Genomic DNA, 20,402 nt, shown 5'->3' on the forward strand with positions numbered 1-20,402 from the left:
TGGATGAGTACTCAATGCTGGGCACAGCAGGCTTTGAACCAAATAGGATTTGAGTAGTTTGGCGTTTGTTAGTAGGCATAGATTACTGGGCTGAAAGGCCTGTTTCTATATCATGGACTCACTATAAAAGAAGCCACTTCAAGTGATATACTGGCAAAAGTTAGCATGCAATTGGTTTCACTCTATCTTATCCAGCTGGATTACCAGAAACAGCTATTAGAGAGAATGGTGGTCAACACTACCAAAGGGTGTGGACAGGTCAATAAAGACAAGGAGAGACAATGTACCTTGTCACAGTTATAGAGGATATCATTTGTGCAGTGTTTATTGCTCAACTATATATTATTTTCATATTTTGCTTCCCTACCTTACTACAATGACCTGTCCCAAAAATTATTTATTTAGCTGTGAAGTGCTTTGGAATACCTGAGGTCCTAAAAGACCTGTCACACAGACTGTACGTACGTATGTATGTCCTTCCCTTTCTAGACCTCCAAAAAGTCCATAAAAGGTGCTACATAAATATGAATGCTTTACACTCCAAAGCCACATTAAAGATGACATGATTCACTTTTATCTTGTTGGACAACTATACTAGTTGACAAATGACACAAGCACTTGACGACAAGAAATTTAAAGTTAATTGTTATCTTTCCCAATAAATGAACATTCCACTCACTAATCACATTTCCCCTGTTGTTGCATGGGTAAAGACCTCTCTGGAAGAAAGCTAAGCTACTGCAGATGCTAGAAAACTGAAACAATGAAAAAAAATCCTGAAAATACCAGAACTAACAGCAACTGTGGAGAGGAAAGGAGTTTATTTCATGTTGATCATCCAGCTTAAGAATGAGTTTGTAAACAAAAAGTCAGCCTAAAACTTTCTTCGAAACGTGGTGAGAGTAACAGAGGTAGAGTTGCCCTGAAATAAGGTTTACAAAATGATCATAAAATCTAGAATATTTAATCATGTTCCATGATCAATTAATATAATTGTAATGGCTTTCTTCCAAGCAATAAAACACATGAAACGTTTTAGTTTACTTTTCTATTTTCTGTTCAGATTTACTAGCATGAGATGGTCCTCAGCACTTTACAAAACGAAAACTGGATTGTGGTAATATTTTAATGGTTTATTCAGGCATTGGAATGGCCAATGTGTTTGTAATGACAATAATGGGGTAGTTGCCAAAGTCAAATGGGTGCGAGGGAATGCAGCTAGCATAATCTTTGATCTCAGTTCTTGAAAGCTCAGGATTGGCTTACTTTGGCAAAAAAGGCCAGCAACAAAGATCAACCATAACTGAATTTGGAACATAATTTTAAATTAAAATATCTTTTTATTTATATATTTAAGTTGTGTGTAATCAGAGGAATTAGGAGACATTTAATTTTGTTTTGGGGAGTTTTTAGTGGAGAAAGGAAATTGAGGCAGGCAATTTGGAAAGGACATAGAATTAAGTGAGCAAAACAGGTAATACTGAGGAGGCCAGGGTTGAATGAAAGACCGTTTCAGTAATAGTTTTGAAGCCAATAAATAAAGGATCCTAATGTAGAATTCCAGGAGTTGGCATAGAGATGTACAACACAAGTAGATTAGATTAGATTAGATTACTTAGTGTGGAAACAGGCCCTTCGGCCCAACAAGTCCACACCGCCCCGCCAAAGCGCAACCCACCCATACCCCTACATTTACCCCTTACCTAACACTATGGGCAATTTAGCCTGGCCAATTCACCTGACCTGCACATCTTTGGACTGTGGGAGGAAACCGGAGCACCCGGAGGAAACCCACGCAGACACTGGGAGAACATGCAAACTCCACACAGTCAGTCACCTGAGGCGGGAATTGAACCCGGGTCTCTGGCGCTGTGAGGCAGCAGTGCTAACCACTGTACCACCGTGCCATTTTGGACTTGCCCAACCCAGGGAAAAGATCTTGATTATTTACCCTATCCATGTTCCTCATGATTTTATAAAACCTCTGCCTCCGCTCCAGGAAAAACAGCTCCAGCTATTCAGCTCACAACCTCCAACCATGGCAACATGCTTGTAAATCTTTTCTGAACCCTCAAGTTTCACAATAACCTTCCTATAGGAGGGAAACCAGAATTGTTCCCAATTATTCAAGGATATGTAGGCTGGGTGCATTAGGTAAGGGAAATGTAGAGTAATTGGGGAGCAGAATGGTTCTGGGTGGGGTACTCTTCGAGTCGGTGTGGATTTATATCCTCCACCAATACCCCCTGTCTTCTACCTTCGAGCCAGTTCTGTAACCAAATGGCTAGTTCTTCCTGCATATAGAACTTTGAACAGGAGGATTGCACTAGTAAAAGTTTGGATATTTTCAGAAAGTAAGCTTAGAAAGCTGCTGAAGAAGACATTTGAAAAGGCAAAATGAGAAGACATTAAGTTGTAGTTGAAGTTAGGGAGAGATTGGGATGTGTGGAGTTGTAGAGAGGGAAGTAAAAACATTTAATTATGGTGTGGTAAGGTTAGAGGATATGATTCAATTCTTGGGTTGAACATCACTCCAAAGTTAAGGAGTTAAACCTGGGTCATTTTGTATGTTCAAGGCTGGAGGTGGCTTTTGAATCTGTTAGGGAATCAACGGTTATAAGGAAAAGGCAGAAATGTGGAAGCTGAGGATTGTTAGATCAGCTATGGGCACAGAATGGCTGAGCAGACTTAATGTGCTGAATAACCTACTTCTGCTCCTATGCCTAATGTCCTTGTATGGTCTTATGGACTGGTTAGTCGGCTCAGCAGGGAATTTAGAGGGAAGATGGAATGAGTGCTAGGAGTCGTAGAGATGTACAGCATGGAAACAGACCCTTTGATCCAACCCACCCCTGTCGACCATATCCCTCCAAACCCTTCCTATTCATCATATACCCATTCAAATGCCTTTTAAATGTTGCAATTGTACCAGTCTCCACTACTTCCTCTGGCAGCTCATTCCAGACACGTACCACCCTCTGCATGAAAAAGTTGTCCCTTAGGCCTATTTTATATCTTTCCCCTCTCATCCTAAACCTATGCCCTCTAGTTATATTGTTTCCATCTTCTGAGTCTTCAGTTGAAGGAAATTCTGGTTGACCAATGACAATATTCCAAAAAACATTAAGGTAGCTTTGGATCTAAGACAAGTGCAGAAAGTAGTGGTGTTGGCTATTTTCAGCATACAGCTGGAACCTGAACTTGTCCCTACACATGATATCACTGCAAAGTGGTACAGAGAAATCAAGGCAAACAAAAGGAGCCATTAGCTACTCACTTTGTTGCCATTAAGATTATCATTTTACGTTTGTGAGCAAGAACTATCTGAAGGCTATCAATGTAAGATAGTTGACAAGATGTCAAAGAGCAGATTCAGAAGAATTCTTCTTGAGAGCAGCAAGAATTTGAAACTTGTCACCATTGAGAGAGAATGAATCCAATAGCACAGATTCATTTAAAATGAAGCTGGAGGAGGAGGTGTAGAAGGTTACACTGATAAGAGTTAGCAGAGGAGGAATCTGAGGAGGCTCAGTGCAGCCAAGTGTCAGTAAAGACTGAATGCATTACTTCTGTTGTATATTCTACCTAATTCTAAGGTTTTAATTAACCTATTTTTATATCCTGTAAATTCTGTTTTGATGTCCCACAGAGAGAGAGACTTTCACACTGAGGAAGTTACAAGACCATTACGTTCAACAGTATTTGCTTTGTATCACCTATACACAGAGCTCAAACTCAAAGGGATGATGTCTGGGGAGTTTGGAATTTTGGGCCTGAGACAGCTGAATATTATGCAGAAGGCACAGTGATCAAAACCTCCACAGGTCACGTTCTGATCTGCAAGATTGATATCAGGGATTAGGTGTGTTGTAGGTCTATGGGAATGCAATTGCAGGAGGAGGGTGTTTTTAATTCTTTCATGAGATGTGGACATTGCTGACAAGGTTGGCATTTATTACCTATCATTAGTTACTCTTGAGGTGAGTGACTTGCTAAGTCATTTTGGAGGGAAGTTTAGAGACACCGCAATGTGGTTGACTCAGGAGTCAATACAGAGATTAGAGGGGGAAGAATAGCAGATTTCTTTCCCTTATGGACATTAGTGAACTAGACACATTTTTCAGAAAATTGATTGGTTCATTATTACAGTTGAGGACTAATTTTTGATTGTAGATTTATTTATTGAAGTTAAATTCCTGCAACTGAGATTTGACTCAACACTCCCAGAGCAGTGGATTACTAGTCCATTAATACAACAGCACTGTTTCTCTCTCGGAGATTGATGACAAAGATTGCCACAATTTGCAGCACTATGGAATGTCAGAGCATGATCGGGTGCGGAGTCTAGGTGGCCATGGATGGAGATTGTGAAGCCTATACTATTGGAGGGGGATTATACAAAGAAGTCTGAATCAAGGATGAGATTGGAGATTTCAGGACTGTGAATAGCAGAGATTAAAGTGAGATCCAACTTCTTTCCTCACAACTTGCTACTTAGTGTTGGCTTTCTGGAGGCAATCAACACTGGCTCTCTAGCCAAAACTGAAATAATATAAGGGGAGCAGAATGTTAGACCCCTTATTTGCATATGTTAATGACCTAATGCTTGGTTCTCAAGGGTGAAGACCATTTCTGATTTTTCCTTTTTACTAAAATAGCTTTGGGATCTGTGCTGAGCCAGAAATGTGCACGCGAGGTGCAGATACCCTCTTAAACAATCCAATAATGGGGCTTTGAAAACCAGAATGCTACAAAACATGAATTTCTAACATATTATCTTTTGTGAAGCAATGTTATCAAAAGGAACACCAGTATCCTTTTTGCCAAAATTCACATTAGTGAGGCAAATTAATGTACTTGTTGCAATTACTGGCAAACTGGATGACCTTTCAGTTACAGTGCTGATTAACTTTAAAGTATTTGGACAATTTTCAAATCTTAATGTCAATAAGAACTTACTGGATTGGTGACTTCCTATCTTGTGGTATATTGAGTATCCTCAGTTTCGTAAATATGATCAAGTAGCCGAAGTTATGAAATATTCAAATGCTTCTTGGGGTGGGGGAGTCCAGATCTAGAGGGCATAGGTTTAAGGTGGGGGCAACTTTTTTCATGTTGAGGGTGGTACATTTATGGATGAGCTGCCAGAGGAAGTGGTGGAGGCTAGCACAATTGCAATATTTTAAAAGGCATCTGGATGGATATATGAATAGGAAGGATGTGGAGGGATATGGATCGAGTGCTGGCACGTGAGACTAGATTGGGTTGGAATATTTGGTCGGCATGGATGAGTTGAACCAAAGGGTCTTTCAGCGTTGTACATCTCTATGACTATGCAATCAGGTTATTACAAACTGACTTTGTAGTAAATGTTATACTCATTGAGTAAGGTTTAACCTGTAAAGGTAATGTAGAAATGGGTCAAATGCAGTGATTTCTGGTAAAAACTATCTGCAATACATAGGTATGCAAGTGCTTTGAAGTATCCAACTGAGCATGTCCAAATAGGCATCTGATTATTTTATGCCATTAGTAATCCAGAATAAACAACACTAGTTTCTTGAGTCAAACACAACTGGTATAATATGATCCAAGTACTGCCCTACTAGTTTAACTCCTGTATGTTAATCAATGTAACATATACCACAAAGACCAGGTTCTTGAGACCGATATCTTGAAGTTTATTAACGACACTTTGTGCTGTTATAAGACCTCATTTTTACACAGTCTGGGCTCTATTGTTACTGATATTACGGCTACGTGCCATGACTGTAACACTACGTGTGGCTGTCTGAGTGCACGCTGCAAAGACTCCACTGCACTGAACTGTGAAGATGAGGTGAGGATATTTTTATACTAGAATATTAAACAGTGATGACACTTGTCTTAAAGGTGCACTGTCTGGCTAGTCTGGAGTTATGTAATTATACAAATAACGCAATAATTATGTTATTCACAGGAACTCTATTTGAAATTATGAACTCTAAAAGGTTTATACTGTTTGTTAATTAACTACTGGAAGTATTAAAACAGGTTTTTTTTCAATACATTGCCTCCATTCAGAGAGTTAGTTAATGTGACTCCAATTTGCCATGATTTACAATTACTGTTATCAGGATCAAATCCTTTCTTGGTATAACATTTTCATTGAAAATTTGCAAAAATCTTGCATAAAATGTAAGAAAAGCCAGGAGAAAAATTTGCACAATATTGAAGAACAAGAATTCCATTGTGACAATTGATTTGTAAAAAGAAATTATGTTGATATTTTTAACAAAAACCCTGGACTTGTGGGAAAATCAGTTTACATCATTAGTGTGTGCTTGAAATTAAATGTAATCTGAAAATGTGCAATCCTAGTTTGTAAGATGATTAAAGTTGGATTGAAAATTACAGCTAAGCACTTAGATGCTTAATCACCATCTCAGCTGTGAGGTACAAAAAGTGACTAAAATATAAACTCTCAAAGAGGACACGTTATTACTTGCAAATTGTTCAACAGATTTGACTGATGACACCAACCTCTAAAAGTTATCAGGTTCATCAATCTTCTAAGAGCTTTATTAAAACGAAGCTTTTGCAATGCTGTGGAGTTCTCAAGCAGGTTAAACACTGGAACAGTTTGTTCTTTAAACTCGTCAAAATTTGTTATTTTGGCTGACAAAGGTAACTTTGTTTTGCAAATGACAACACTATATCAATGTGGAAACTTTAACAAAGTTTGGTTTGTTTTTATTGTTGGAATTGAATGGACAAAAAGGCTGTGGTTTGCTCTTGACCACATCATTTCACACCCAGTTGGCAAAAACACAGTTCTAAAGCTGTATTGACAAAGCTCCTTTGGTTTTTCAATTTGTTCTATGGTTTGTCACATTTAACTAGGATCTAGGCATCAAATTGCAAACCCGCAAGTACTGTCAGATAAAACATGCTAATTTTTATTTTAACTTTGCAGAAAGTAGTAAGTTTTGAGTTAATTTAAAAGTCCCTGTTTAACCTTATTGATTCTTCCCCTTCTCTTAAGCTATTTACTAATTTGATCAAAACATTATACCTAATTAATATAAAGCACTACAGTATTAATTTAATTAATTTTAATACTTATGATAACTTGCAATTATAAAGGCACAAATAACATCAAACTGAGTTTCCAAAAAGGCAGGAGATTTGCACTGGCTCTGTTATCTAGTGCCGGCATGATGGGCCAAACAGCCTCTTTCTGCCCCATAATAATTCTGTGATTCGGTTGTTTGCTAACAACCTTCTAAGAGATAACAACCGAAAATGCTGGAAATAATGAGCAAGTTGTGCAACCTTTGTGGAAAGAAGGAAGAGAGTTAATATTTTAGACTGATGGCTATCAGCGTGACATTGCAACCATCTGATGAAGGAGCAGCGCTCTGAAAGTTACTGCTTCCAAATAAACCTGTTGGACTATAACCTAGTATTGTGTGATTTTTAACATCGTGTTTTTGAATGTTTGTTTCTATTACATACACCAATTCAGTGTGATAATATGTTGAGTATAAGTGTTCTCCATACTTTTCCAACTTTCCAGAGCAGTTCCTTATACAGGAAAATTTAACAACACATCCTGCTGTTCCTTAAGCCAGATGTACGTTGTCATTGCAACATCATATTTCTGTGTCTATGACTCATCAATTCTACGTGCTGCACGTTGTGCAATCACATGTGCACTGTAAAATTAATTTAGAGTTCATTTTATATGGTACCCAGCAAATATCCTTTTCTATTTTCTACTCCAGACTACTACTTCCAATATTATTTGACCTTGGTATTCCCCTCTGGTATTATCCCTACAAAGTTCAATTAAATCTTCCCTAATAGATCCAGTATAGGTGCAACACCTCTGGCCTGTACAGATCTCATCTCTCCCAGGACTGCCCCCCACTATCCCAAGAATATGAAGTCGTTCTCTTTTACCATCTGTCCTATCCTCCACTTTTAATCCCTTTGTATGCTCTCTCATGTTAACTATGTCTGGTATCATGAGTAATCTGGATATTACCGCTTTTGAGTTCCTGCTTGCTCATTCCTTTCCTATTTCCCTAATGTACTGTTCTTGATTTCCTTCCCTAAAGGAAATTAGTGAACCAGATGGGTCTTTACGGAATCGACAAAGGATTCATGGTCATTCTTACTTCCAGTTTTGTTTTATTGAATTCAAATAATCCAATAAAATCTGTCGTGATGGGATTCAAACCTGGGTTCCCAGAATGTTATCTGGGTCTCTGGATTAACAGGCCTTTGCATCCCCCATATGTCACATATTCCTGTGAAACTTTCATTTTCTGGGTAGGATGGTGTTACAATCGTGGTAAATACGGTCTGTTGAATTTCAACATCCATCAGCTGATTGTTATACATAGACATTGCAATGAATAAAATGGCTTTAAGCAGGCATAGATAACATCATAAAATGGTTGTCATGGTCATCTGACCACAGATTGAGGCAAGTTCAGGAAACACGTGAAAATATCTGCACTGAAATTATTACTTTATGTAAAGACAGACAAAGAGCAGACAATTGTATCAACCTCAAGAAGTTCACACCTACTTGTTTTAACTCAGTTTTGTGATTTTATAAAAAGAAAATGAAAAGTTGCCTGTGGAGTATCTAGTTTGGAAAGACAATGGGGTCAGACTCCACAAATGAATCCTATTTCAATAGCTGCTTTTGAGCAGCAGAAGAGAAAGCATTGTAGTTCTTGTTGTCACAAATTATTTTTTATCTCTCCTTGCTTCTGTTAGTCTCTCCAAAGACAGCATCTGATGAAAAAGCAAATTGCCAATACCAAACACTCAAAAGTATCTACAATCTTGACCACTGCTAAGGATACCAGTCAACAATTAAACAACTGTGGGTTCAGGTTAAAAATCTAACACATCTACTACTCCAAGGAGTTGTAAAACGTATATTTTTTTATTTTTCCTGTCTGAGACACTCCCCCTTTTCAATTTAATATCTGTGCTTGTGTGTGTTTGACATCATGTTTTTATTATTTTTCTTGGGGTTAGTGGGGAAGAACATTCCTCTTTCCTTCACTTGGAAAATTGCTCCTTCATTTTGATCTCGTTAACTTTACTTTGAATATTGATAGCTGTGTACTGAAAAGAAGTAAAAATATATGTAGTGGCTAATATGGGTTGGGTTAAAAAGGGGTAGCTGAATCACACCACCTCACTTGATTATGACATTGGGTAAAGTAAATTGACAAAAATAGCTTGGACAATGAATCCATGGAATGCATTTGAGTGGTTGTATGCCAAACAGCCAATTAGGAAACTACATACTTCAGATCCAGTATTGTATAATGAAATAAATGTTATTAAGTCATTTTTGCAGTAAAGAATTGTCTGAGGAAGGGTGATTAAAATATGATGAACTAGCCAAGACTGCAAAACGTATGAGATAAAAATTTGTATCTTTGTTATGACAATGCAGTACTTCTTTAAATAGTTATTTCCAGTTAGTAGTTTTTAGTTGTTCTTTTATCATGAACTTTCAAAGAATCAAAACTTCTCACCCTGGAAAATGTTACACAAAATACTTTGCATAAAAACTGGCCTCTCCGTATCAATAAAAATGTTATCAGAAGTCCGGCCTTGTGACTGTCTAAAATCATACATCTATGAAAATCGATTGGAAACTCTTGTCTCCTGACCAAGCAATAAACACTATACTGCCTGTTTTAATTACAGTGTCATAACTATCAACCTTCCTTCCTTCATGGCAAAGTCCTCATTTAAGATTCACATTTTGCAGCAACTTTATAACCATTTTTTGAGTCTAGGTTTGTATGGGTGCTATGCCCTTTGGAGTTGGATTGTATAGAAACATTGATGGGTGTAGATGGTTATCTTCTTCACCCAGAAAATTAATGTTGACTTGTTCACTTGACAGTGTGAGATTTGGTGTAGCTCAGCTGGCTGGATTGTAATGCAGTGATATTAACAATGTGTATTCAATTGCTTCAATAATTTGTTCTTGCCCTAAAGGATTCTCCTTCTCAATTTCTGCCCTCACTTGAGGTGTGGTGACCCTTAGGCTAAACCACCACCAGTTGTCTGTCTTGCGCTCCCTCTCTCCCTCTCTCTCTCGCTCTCTCACTCTCTCTCTCGCTCGCTCTCTCTAATGGAATAGTAGCCCTTTAATTTGATAATACAATGGTGACTTTACATTTTAAAAGAATTTCATTCAAATCTAGTGATTCTTAACACTTAGCATGAACATATTTGAATCATACGTTGTATCAAATAATTGTCTCTGCCACTTTGTCAGCCTTAACCAATTCTATAAGATCATCTACTCTCATGCTATTTGGTCCCTCCCATGCCCAGCCCAGCCCATTCTATTTCTTCCATATCTCTCATGCCATTACGTTCCCACTTAGTGAGCTTTGAGAAGATTTGTAGCTCAGGTTGAAGTTCTGGATGTAGGTTTGATTAGATTAGATTACTTAGTGTGGAAACAGGCCCTTCGGCCCAACAAGTCCACACCGCCCCGCTGAAGCGTAACCCACCCATACCCCTACATCTACATTTACCCCTTACCTAACACTACGGGCAATTTAGCATGGCCAATTCACCTGGCCTGCACATCTTTGGACTGTGGGAGGAAACCAGAGCACCCGGAGGAAACCCACGCAGACACGGGGAGAACGTGCAAACTCCACATAGTCAGTCGCCTGAGGTGGGAATTGAACCCGGGTCTCAGGCGCTGTGAGGCAGCAGTGCTAACCACTATGCCACTGTGCCGCCCACTCGATGAACTGTAAGGGGTCATTTCCAGAAGTTTTGTCACCCTAATAGGTAACATCTACTCAGACCCCTTGGCATCATGGTAGCCCACAAACCCACCAACACACTAAAACAGCAGCTAATGAACTTGAAAGACCCTATACAGACAACAAGCAAAACTAATGCTATTTACAAAATATCGTGCAAGGTCTGTAACAAACACCACATTGGACAAACAAGCAGAAAACTAGCCACCAGAATATATGAACATCAACTAGCCACAAAATGACATGACCCTCTCTCACTACTATCCTTACGTACAGATAAGGAAGGACACCACTTCGACTAGGATAAACCAAACAGAGACACGCACGAGAATTCCTAAAAGTTGGCATTCCAACCGGAACTCTATCAACAAACACATCGAGTTAGACCCCATCTACCACCCCCTGAGAAAACTAACAGGAAATGACATAATCAACCCAAAGAAACCCAAACATATAAATAGAAAGCAGGAATTATCAACAGTGTTTCGTCTGGAGGCCTACTAAAGATGTTACTTAGTAGAGTGATGAAACGTCTGGAAATGAACCTTCCAGCTCAGCGAGCAAACCTACATCCAGAACATTCCCACTCTTTTCACCCCGTCATCTCATTAATTATATTCCATTTCTCATGGAAACAATCCCTCCAGATAGTTTATGATTTATGTTGGAACCCCCTTATCTTCGGTTGGGTTTGTTCCCCAACAATGTTCATATTACTGCCACCAATTGTTGTAAACTGCATGTGCATCAAGCAGTCTAGGTTTCTTTGCATCCCATGTACCTCCAAGTGGGCCAAGTATCACACATTAAATACATCCATCAACCCCTTCAAAACCCCTCAATCAAAGCAGTCTGGACAGGGAAAAACTATTATTAACCTGTAAAAGTTTCATATTCAACTTGAGAACAATGTGGTTATTTCCATAACTAGGATCTTCAAATTAACCAGAACAAATTTTACACAGAGGGTGGTTCGCTTGTGAAGTGAACTTCCTGAGGAAGTGATGGATGTGGGCACAGTTACAATGTTTAAAAGATACTTAGATAAGTACATGACTCGGAAAGGTTTGGAGGGATATGGGATTGAAATGGACTGTTTACTCCAAAGGGGCCGTTTCCGTACTCTATGACTCTAAGTCTGACAGTGTGTTGATTGAGGCTGACTGGAAAATTTGATTAAAAGATATAATGGTAAACTAGCAATGTCAACAGTTTTAAGAAATAATTCATAACGTTCAATGGATATGAATTCCCATGAGTGAAGAGTGGTAGAACTATGGTTAGATCAGACAATTAATAATAGCATTAGAATTTGAAAAATGGCTCACAGTGTTATCCAAGACTGAGGATTAGGAGGTTTTAAAGAAAAAAAATCAGCAAAAGATGACCAAGAAATTAATAAAAACCAGAAGGTGAGTAAACAAAGAAATATCTGAAGTAATTGTAGCAACTTAAATAAGTATGTAAAAATGGAAAAAAAAATCATAGAAGTAAATGTGGGCTCCTTAGAGACAGACACTGGCATATTTATAACAGTGAATAAAGAAATGGCCTAGATCGTAAATATTTTGTGTCTGCCTTCATGCTAGAAGACAAATAATGCATTGGAAATTCAGGGGAACAAGGATTCTAATGGAAGACGGATGTTAAAATAACTAATATTAGTAAATAAAAGGAGCTGGATAAATTTCTGGGACTAAAAACCAACAAATACCCTGGGTTTTAAAAGAAATAACTGCAAATGGTGTATCTCATGTGATGTGTTTAATGGCTGCTATAAACTAAAGTGAAAGCATTTCCAGAAGAGGTAGCGATTCCATGACTATGACATATCAACCAGTCACAAATACTTTTTTTTGTAAAATCCCACTTTTTATTAAAACAGTTGGTATGCACTATTGTTTACAATTACAAGTTACTCAATATTCATGCTCAACAAAAAAAATTACAATATTAACCAAACAACATGTTAATTCAAATCAGTCCTACTTGCTTCACTTTCTGCATCTTTAAATCATGTGGGTCTTCTAATTGCAAGCATCATACTGTTGTGTTGGTTGTCCAGAATCCACTCAGTCCTAAGGTGATGATCCTTCTCTCGGAAGTTTTGTTCCCATGCTAAGTATATGATCTATGTAAGATGCTTGACTTTCAGATTCAATGGACAGAATCTTCCAAGAAGATGAGGGCATTGACAAGTCAGTTGGAAAAATGTTGCAAATGGGAAAACAAAAGCTTCTTGACATTGAGAAAATAAAACCTAGTCTTGAAAGTGAGATCAGATTCTTGCTATTTAGTGGTAGGAGATCTGTTTGCATCTTTTTGCACGTATTGTTATCTAATCGTGCCTCATTGATATTCAGTTTCTTGCTTTCCCACATGCTAGATAGAAACTAGACAGTAATAATTCTCAACATGAAAGTCAGAGCACGTATCTGGCAACTCCATCTTGTTACTTGCTCCTCTGGGCCTCCATGTTGGATAACAGTCACCTACATTTCAGGGCATGCTTATGATCCAACAATTGCTCACAGCCCCATCCACGGAGGGTGACATTGGACACTTACCACTTCACCACACCCTCATGGCACAGCTTGAATATTGTGTACAGTTTTGGTCTCCTTATTTATGAAGGATGTAAAAGCTTTGGAGGTGATTCAAAAGAGGTTTTCTAAATTGATAATTGAAGTGAAGGGTTCTCTTATGAGGATAGATTTGATAAGCTGGGTTTGTTGTCATTGGAGTTTAGAAGGGCAAGGGATGACTTGATTGAAGAGTATATGATCCTGAATGATTTTGACAAGGTTGATGTGGAAAGAATGTTTCTGCCTGTGGAACAACTTAGAACTAGAGGGCATTGCTTTAAAATTAGAACAATATTCTCTCTTGTGTGGCTTTGGAGCTCCTCAGAAGACAAGGTCATTAAATATTTTTAAGATAGAGATGGATAGATTTTTGTTAGGCAAGGGAATCGGGGTTATCAGAGGTAGATGGCAATGTGGAATTTGAAACACAAAACTGAGCAGCCTTAATTTTATTGAATGATGGAACAGGCTAAAGCAGCCAAAAATGGTCTACTCCTATTTGAAATCACTTAGAGAAGCAAGTGACATGACTAGTAAGTCAGCAAGTATGCTATAATACAAATACATTTCACCAAACATAACAGATGCATGATTTTTGATCTACCAGAATTCCCTAGACTGTATAACAGACAATGCATACAGTTCCCCTGGATTTTCTGCACCTTTGGCTATAGGTACAGTTGCACTCCTTTTCTGATCTCCCTCTGCACCTTATTGCTGCCTATAGGCGCAGTTACATTTTATTCCTACACACTATCTCCCTGCAATTTATTACTGCCTAGAAATACAGTTATACTCTTCCTGGCCTCCCTCATGTTGTACCTTATTGCTGCAACTATCTATCTCTCTGTACCTTACTGTGTCTAATAGGTGCTGGCACTCTATTTTCCTACATATATAAGGTATCCCCTTATACCTTATTGCTGCATATAAGTGCAGTTACACTCTTTTTCTGGATACTCTCTCTGTATCTTACTGTTGTCTGTAGGCTCAGTTACACTGAGTTCTTGCTGCACTCCAGCTCTCACAGTCTACATGTTGTGATGATAGTGTTGCTGTTGCAGGATTTGAGTCATGAGGTAGGATTGATCCCAGAATACACTGTGGGTTGGGGTTGAGTTTGAGCTGACAGCAGCAGCTGGAAATGGCTGAAGTAGGCAGCAGCCTCCTGGAGCAGTTCAAATCCTGTGTCGCCTGGAGCTGGACTTACTTGTGGACGCTGTGGTTTTTTCTGATGCTTTTCCTGGTTTACATTCTACGGGTTCCTCTGAAAATCAACGACAATCTGAGTACAGGTAAAGGAAGGGGAAGGCTCTGCTCCTCCGCTGGGGGGAAGCCAGACAAGTTCAACTAGTTTTGTTTTTGTCCTTTTCCTTGTAAATTGGGGGTGAAATAGAGCCGTGAAAGTCGTGCCCACTGAGCAAGCTTTACCCCGGTCAAACAATCCGATAAATCACCTCTTTGGGAAACAACACACAATTCCACTGAAACTCTCGGCTTTCACAAAAACAAAACCGTGGTCAGGATTGATACAGAATGCAACTCTTCACTGGGTCCTAAAGCCTGCAGTCACCATACTGCCCCCCCCAACCCTCTCCCTCTGGAAACAATGTAATCACAGAGAGGGGCTGAATTTGCCTCCTCTTTCTCTTTCACAGGACCTGGGCACAGCAAGGCAGACACTGACTCTGCTCAGAATGTTTTCAATTCAGTCCAGGCTGACCTGAAATAATTTGCTTTGCAGGATGTGAATGGCAGTGTTTCTTTGGTCAGTTGTGTGGGGTCTGGATGCTATATTTCAAGGTTAATTTATGTGATAATGGGTTGCTGTGAGTAGATTATTAAACATCCACAGACTGGCATGTTTTTTGTTTAAAACCTTGCTCTGGTCCCATTAATTATTTTTCTTTCCTTTGCCACTTTCTCACTTTGTGCCTTTGTTCCCTTGTTGATTGTTTTCAGTACCCAACACATTGTCACACGTTTCCTTTTTTCTTATCAAATTTATTTATTAATTTCCTTGCTTCGTAGCACACTATTTTAGTTTGTTCTTTCCCCTTTCTATTTTTGTCAGCCATTTTTATTGCTACTTTCTCAGTCTCTGATAAAGTTTTTTTGTTTTCATTTCTTTTAAATCGTATTTACTCTCTCAGATTAGGCTTGAGTTCATAGATGTTTGAATAACACTGACCGTTGCTGAGTTCATGTTTATATGTGAACATTGATAAACTGCTGCTGAGGGTTGCAGAGATTTCACAAAGTTAGGATTGTGGAAGATCAGGACAAAATGCCAGCAGAAATGTTGTAGTGCAGCAGAAGGGAAGAGGCGAGTGAAACAGTTGAGTGAATGTGAGTGACATTTGTGCTTGGCCTGAATCCTGCATTTACAAGAAAGTGTTAGTTTACCTCATAGCTCTACAGATATGTTGCCATGCATAATGCACCAATCACAAAACATAATTATAAGGATTACTGGATTTCCTGCAAGTTCTACATGGAAAGCCATATTATACACTGTTTGAACAGAGGCATTATGCAGTAACAGGCATTGAATTATGCTGCACACTCCTGCCAGGTTTTGCCAGACACAAAGTCCAATTCAGTTGAAACATGCAGCATGTATATCACCTCAGTAGTAATGACAGCTCATTCATCATCTCATCCTTGTGCACTTCCATGGGTTCCATGACCTCAAATAGAATCATTAAATTCAAAATCCTTGTCCACATTTGCAGATGCCTCCATGACTCATCACTTGTCCTCTTATAAATTTCCTGAGGATCTCTGTTTATCCCATTCTGAGCACCTGTTCCTCCATTCTTAAGGTTATCTACAGCCAACTCTGCTCCACTTTCTAGAGTTCTCACTCCAATCCTTTTAACCATGTTACTTCTGTCTTCAGCTTTAAAATGTATCTTTTCAACTGTGCACTTAGATGTCTGTCTTTATGTAATTGGTTTTATACAACAACTGTTGCTTCTCTGTGGAGTGTTTTAGGGTTGATTTCTGAGCAAAAGACACTTCTCTGAATTATTGCTGCTAAATTGGAGCAGTGTTTAACCTCCAATTGGAGCAGTGTTTAACAAGCTCCAAAATCTAATTACAGTTCTATAATTAATGATTAATTTTGTGTGATGGAAATATGATTTGGCAGTTGCGTGTAAATATCTGGGTTTGGGTCAGAAGATAATAAGAATAAATGTTTCTTTAATGTAACGTTTGACAGTTTAAAATACGACAGCTGGAATGTGACAAATAAATTGCAGGACATCCTAAACTATATAAAACAAAAGTATAATTTACCAAGTGTTTTCAAAAACTAAAAATATTTAAATTTGTCTTGCATGGAATGCTTACTTTATTTCAGTCAAAAATGTCATGTTGACAATTTTATTGAGGATTCAAGGTATTTTCATTTATAACAGTTGTTATGATAGTCTCACCATTGACTGTCCTTTTATAAAAAGCATGTTGTGACCTTTTAAAGGTTTGGCTTTGCATTGAGAAGTATCAAAGGGAAAAGCCTCCGATTTTTTTCTAATTGTGAGCTTTTAGATCTCAGTTGGTATATTATGGTGTGATATCTAACAAAGAGTGAGACAGATTAGTTCCTTTTGTACATACAACATTGAAAGATGAAGAATACTACAATTGTTACAATTCCATTTAAAATTGATTTGCCAATGAATACTCATATTTAATATTTTCTGGTTAAATCACTTAAATTTAAAACAATGCTCAGTAATTGAATGGTACTTTTCTCAAAGCTAATTTAAATATATGTTTCTCTAATCAAAATGAAGGGTGAAAATTGTTTTGTATATGTATTTCTCATGTATGATTCCAGATTACGTTTTGATGTATTATGTTCTATGATGATCCTTCCAGCATGTTGAATCATATAACCATTGTCAATTATGTCATGGAAGAAGGCCATTTAATCCGCTGAGTCCATTCCAACACAGGTGAGGCCATCCAGCTAAGTTTCAGTTTCCATCTTTTGGTCGATGGCCTTGTCAATTGAAGCAGCTCAGTTACTTTTTAAATGTTACAATAATTTTGGCCTCTCCCACTCCATCAGAACTGAGTTCCAGTTCCCCAGCAAGCTCTCGGTGAAAAGAAATTCTCCTTGAATCATCTATAAACCTTCGATCTCTTACCCGCAATCTAGTAATGGACCTTTCAACCAAAGGCAGTAGAGTCTTCCTATCCTCTCAATGTGGAGCCCTTGCAATTCATTCCTCATTCCAAATTGGACCTTTATTGCTGTTCTTTCACTTCTGCTGCACCAAAGTCTGGAACTCTCTGTCTAATAGTGTGTGTATACCAGAAACACTACAGCACATTAAGAAGGCAGTCCACTGTCTCCTTCTGAAAGGATGGGCAATAAGTGGTGACTTTGCTGGCAATGCTCACATCCCAAGAATGAATATAAGCAAAATTTTATGTCTGGATCTGGTCAGACTCTCCTCAAACACTGCATTCAGTTCTGTTTAGATTCACCCTGAACACTGGTTCCAGATCTGTTCAAGCCTATCCCAGTGCTGCGTCCAGTTCAGATGAGACTAGCCTTGAGCATCGTGTCCAACTCTGCTCACAGAGACACAGGTACTTGATTACTGGAGGCAAAACTAGGCACAACCATGGAGCTAAAGTCTAGTGACAGGAGTTATGAGGAAAGACCGGAGAAACTTGTGCTTGTCCACTGAGAAAGGCAGCACATAAGTGCTGATCTTGAAAGAGTATCCGTAGAACTTTAGATGGAAAGAATTGGAGTAATAGGTTAATTCTCTGTCTGTCAGACTGTGACAAGTGATGTTCATCAGGTTATATATACTGGAGTCTCCGCTTTTCACCATCAATGCTAAGAGGCATACTTCGGTTATCTGGATGGGAGCAGAATGTTATAAAAGAATGTAGAAGTTAGGTGAATGGATAAATCTATAGCAGGTACAGTTTAACATGGAGAACTGTGAAGTTCTATTTTGGATTTGAAAGATACGAGTCAGACTAATTTCTTTATGTGAAATGAATGACCAAAAGCTATAGCAGAAGCAAAGGGATTTAGGTGTACAGGTGTACACCAAAAACTACTGCAAAGCTACGAAAAGAATTAGAAACATATGATAAATGTAGGTCTTTATCTCATAGACAGGGCAGAAGTGGGTGCTGCAGATGCTGTAGTTTAGAGTTAAGATAAAGAGCGTCGGAGGCTGAGAGGTGATCTTATAGAGGTTTACAAAATAGAGGGGCATGGATAGGGTAAATAGGCAAAGTCTTTTCCCTGGGGTCAGGGAGTCCAGAACTAGAGGGCATAGATTTAGGGTGAGAGGGGAAAGACATAAAAGAGACCTAAGGGGCACCTTTTTCATGCAGAGGGTGGTACATGTATGGAATGAGCTGCCAGAGGAAGTGGTGGAGGCTGGTACAATTGCAAGATTTAAGTGGCATTTGGATGGGTATATGAATAGGAAGGGTTTGGAAGGATATAGGCCGGGTGCTGGCAGGTGGGCCTAGATTGAGTTGGGATATCTGGTCAGCATGGACGGGTTGGACCGAAGGGTCTGTTTCCATGCTGTACATCTCTATGACTCTATGGTGCTGGAAAAGCACAGCAGGTCAGGCAGCATCCGAAGAGCAGGAAAATCGATGTTTCGGGCAAAAGCCCTTCAACAGGAATGAGGCTGGGAGACTCTGGAATGGAGATATAAATGGGAGGGGGGTGGGGCGGGAGGGGAAGGTAGCTGAGAATGCAATAGGTGGATGGAGGTGGGGTGAAGGTGATAGGAGGGTGGAAGGGATAGGTAGGAAGGAAGCTTGACAGGTACGACAGGTTATAAGGATGGTGCTGAGCTGGAAGGTTGGAACTGGGTGAAGTGGGGATAGGGGAAATGAGGAAACTGGTGAAATCCATATTGATGCCAGGGGGTTGAAAGATCCCGAGGCAGAAGATGAGGCGATCTTCCTCCAGGCTTGTCGGGTGGTGAGGGAGTGGTGGTGGAGGAGGCCCAGGACCTTCATGTCCTCGGCAGAGTGGGAAGGTGAGTTGAAATGTTCCACCATGGGGAAGTGGGGTTAATTGGTGCGGGTATCCCACAGGTGTTCTCTGAAGCATACTGCGAGAAGGTGTCCAGTCTCCCTGAATGTAGAGGAGACCGCATTGGGAGCAATGGGTACAATAAGTGACTCTTTATCTCATAGAGGTTGGTGTACAAAATTGAGCAAATGATGCTTTACTTATACAGGTCCTTGGTCATGTCCCAACTAGAGTACAGTATTGCATTCAGTTTTGATCCCTGAACTGCAAGGATGATATATTGCCCTTTAGGTATATGCTAGAATGATGCTAAGAAGGTTAAATTATGAGGATAGTTTTCTGCATGTGTGAAATGAGGATAGTGCTGATTTGTGGCAAGAGCCTATAGATGGAGACTTGTACATATTTTTCGAATTAACTTGTTCAGAGATGTTATCATGCACCTCTGGAGCAGGCAAGACTTGAACTCTGATCTCCTGGCTTTGAGATTGGGTCACTACCATTGTGCGAAAGGGAGGACTGCAGATGCTGGAGAGTAGCGTCGAGAGTGTCATGCTGGAAAAGCACAGCAGGTCAGGCAGCATCCGAGGAACAGGAGAGTTAACGTTACGGGCAAAATCCCTTCATCAGGATGCACACTACCACTGTGTGTCATATGTGAAGTTAAATAAATTTAGTATCACTAAAACGGAATGGATGGAATAAGGTAATATTAATGAGAATTGTATGTTCCTTTAAATGTACTGTTAACTAAAAGTCTCTGAGGCAGTTATTGAATTCTGATATAGTATCGGCGAATTAACTCTGTTTCATTGTTCCAAAAGCAGTCTTGTGGCACAGTGATAGTGTATTCCTACCTCGGAGCCAGAAGATTTGGGTTCATATCCTACTCCAAGGCATGATGACCAAGGAAGGTGTGTTCATAATGTTGTCAAATAGATTTAGTAAATCCTTCCTGTGACCAATGATAAA

At 39.1% G+C, this 20,402-nt stretch overlaps 1 protein-coding gene across 8 annotated transcripts in view; it reads left to right on the forward strand.

Moving 5' to 3' along the window:
* The first annotated feature begins 14,493 nt into the window (after positions 1-14,493).
* The window catches only part of LOC140457835 (suppressor of tumorigenicity 7 protein homolog), a 208,248-nt gene continuing 202,339 nt past the window's right edge, over positions 14,494-20,402 (forward strand). For 3 of the 8 annotated variants that reach the window (XR_011953371.1, XM_072551499.1, XM_072551502.1), the window contains exon 1: positions 14,494-14,688. Coding sequence is in view for 7 of the 8 variants with exons in the window: in XM_072551499.1 (XP_072407600.1) it covers positions 14,538-14,688 (151 nt within the window). In the remaining variant the exon portion in view is untranslated. The remainder of the gene's footprint in view (positions 14,689-20,402) is intronic. The other 5 variants (XM_072551503.1, XM_072551504.1, XM_072551501.1 and 2 more) reach the window with 3 other exon arrangements.

This window comes from Chiloscyllium punctatum, chromosome 32 (assembly GCF_047496795.1).
Source record: "Chiloscyllium punctatum isolate Juve2018m chromosome 32, sChiPun1.3, whole genome shotgun sequence".
NCBI lineage: Eukaryota > Metazoa > Chordata > Chondrichthyes > Orectolobiformes > Hemiscylliidae > Chiloscyllium > Chiloscyllium punctatum.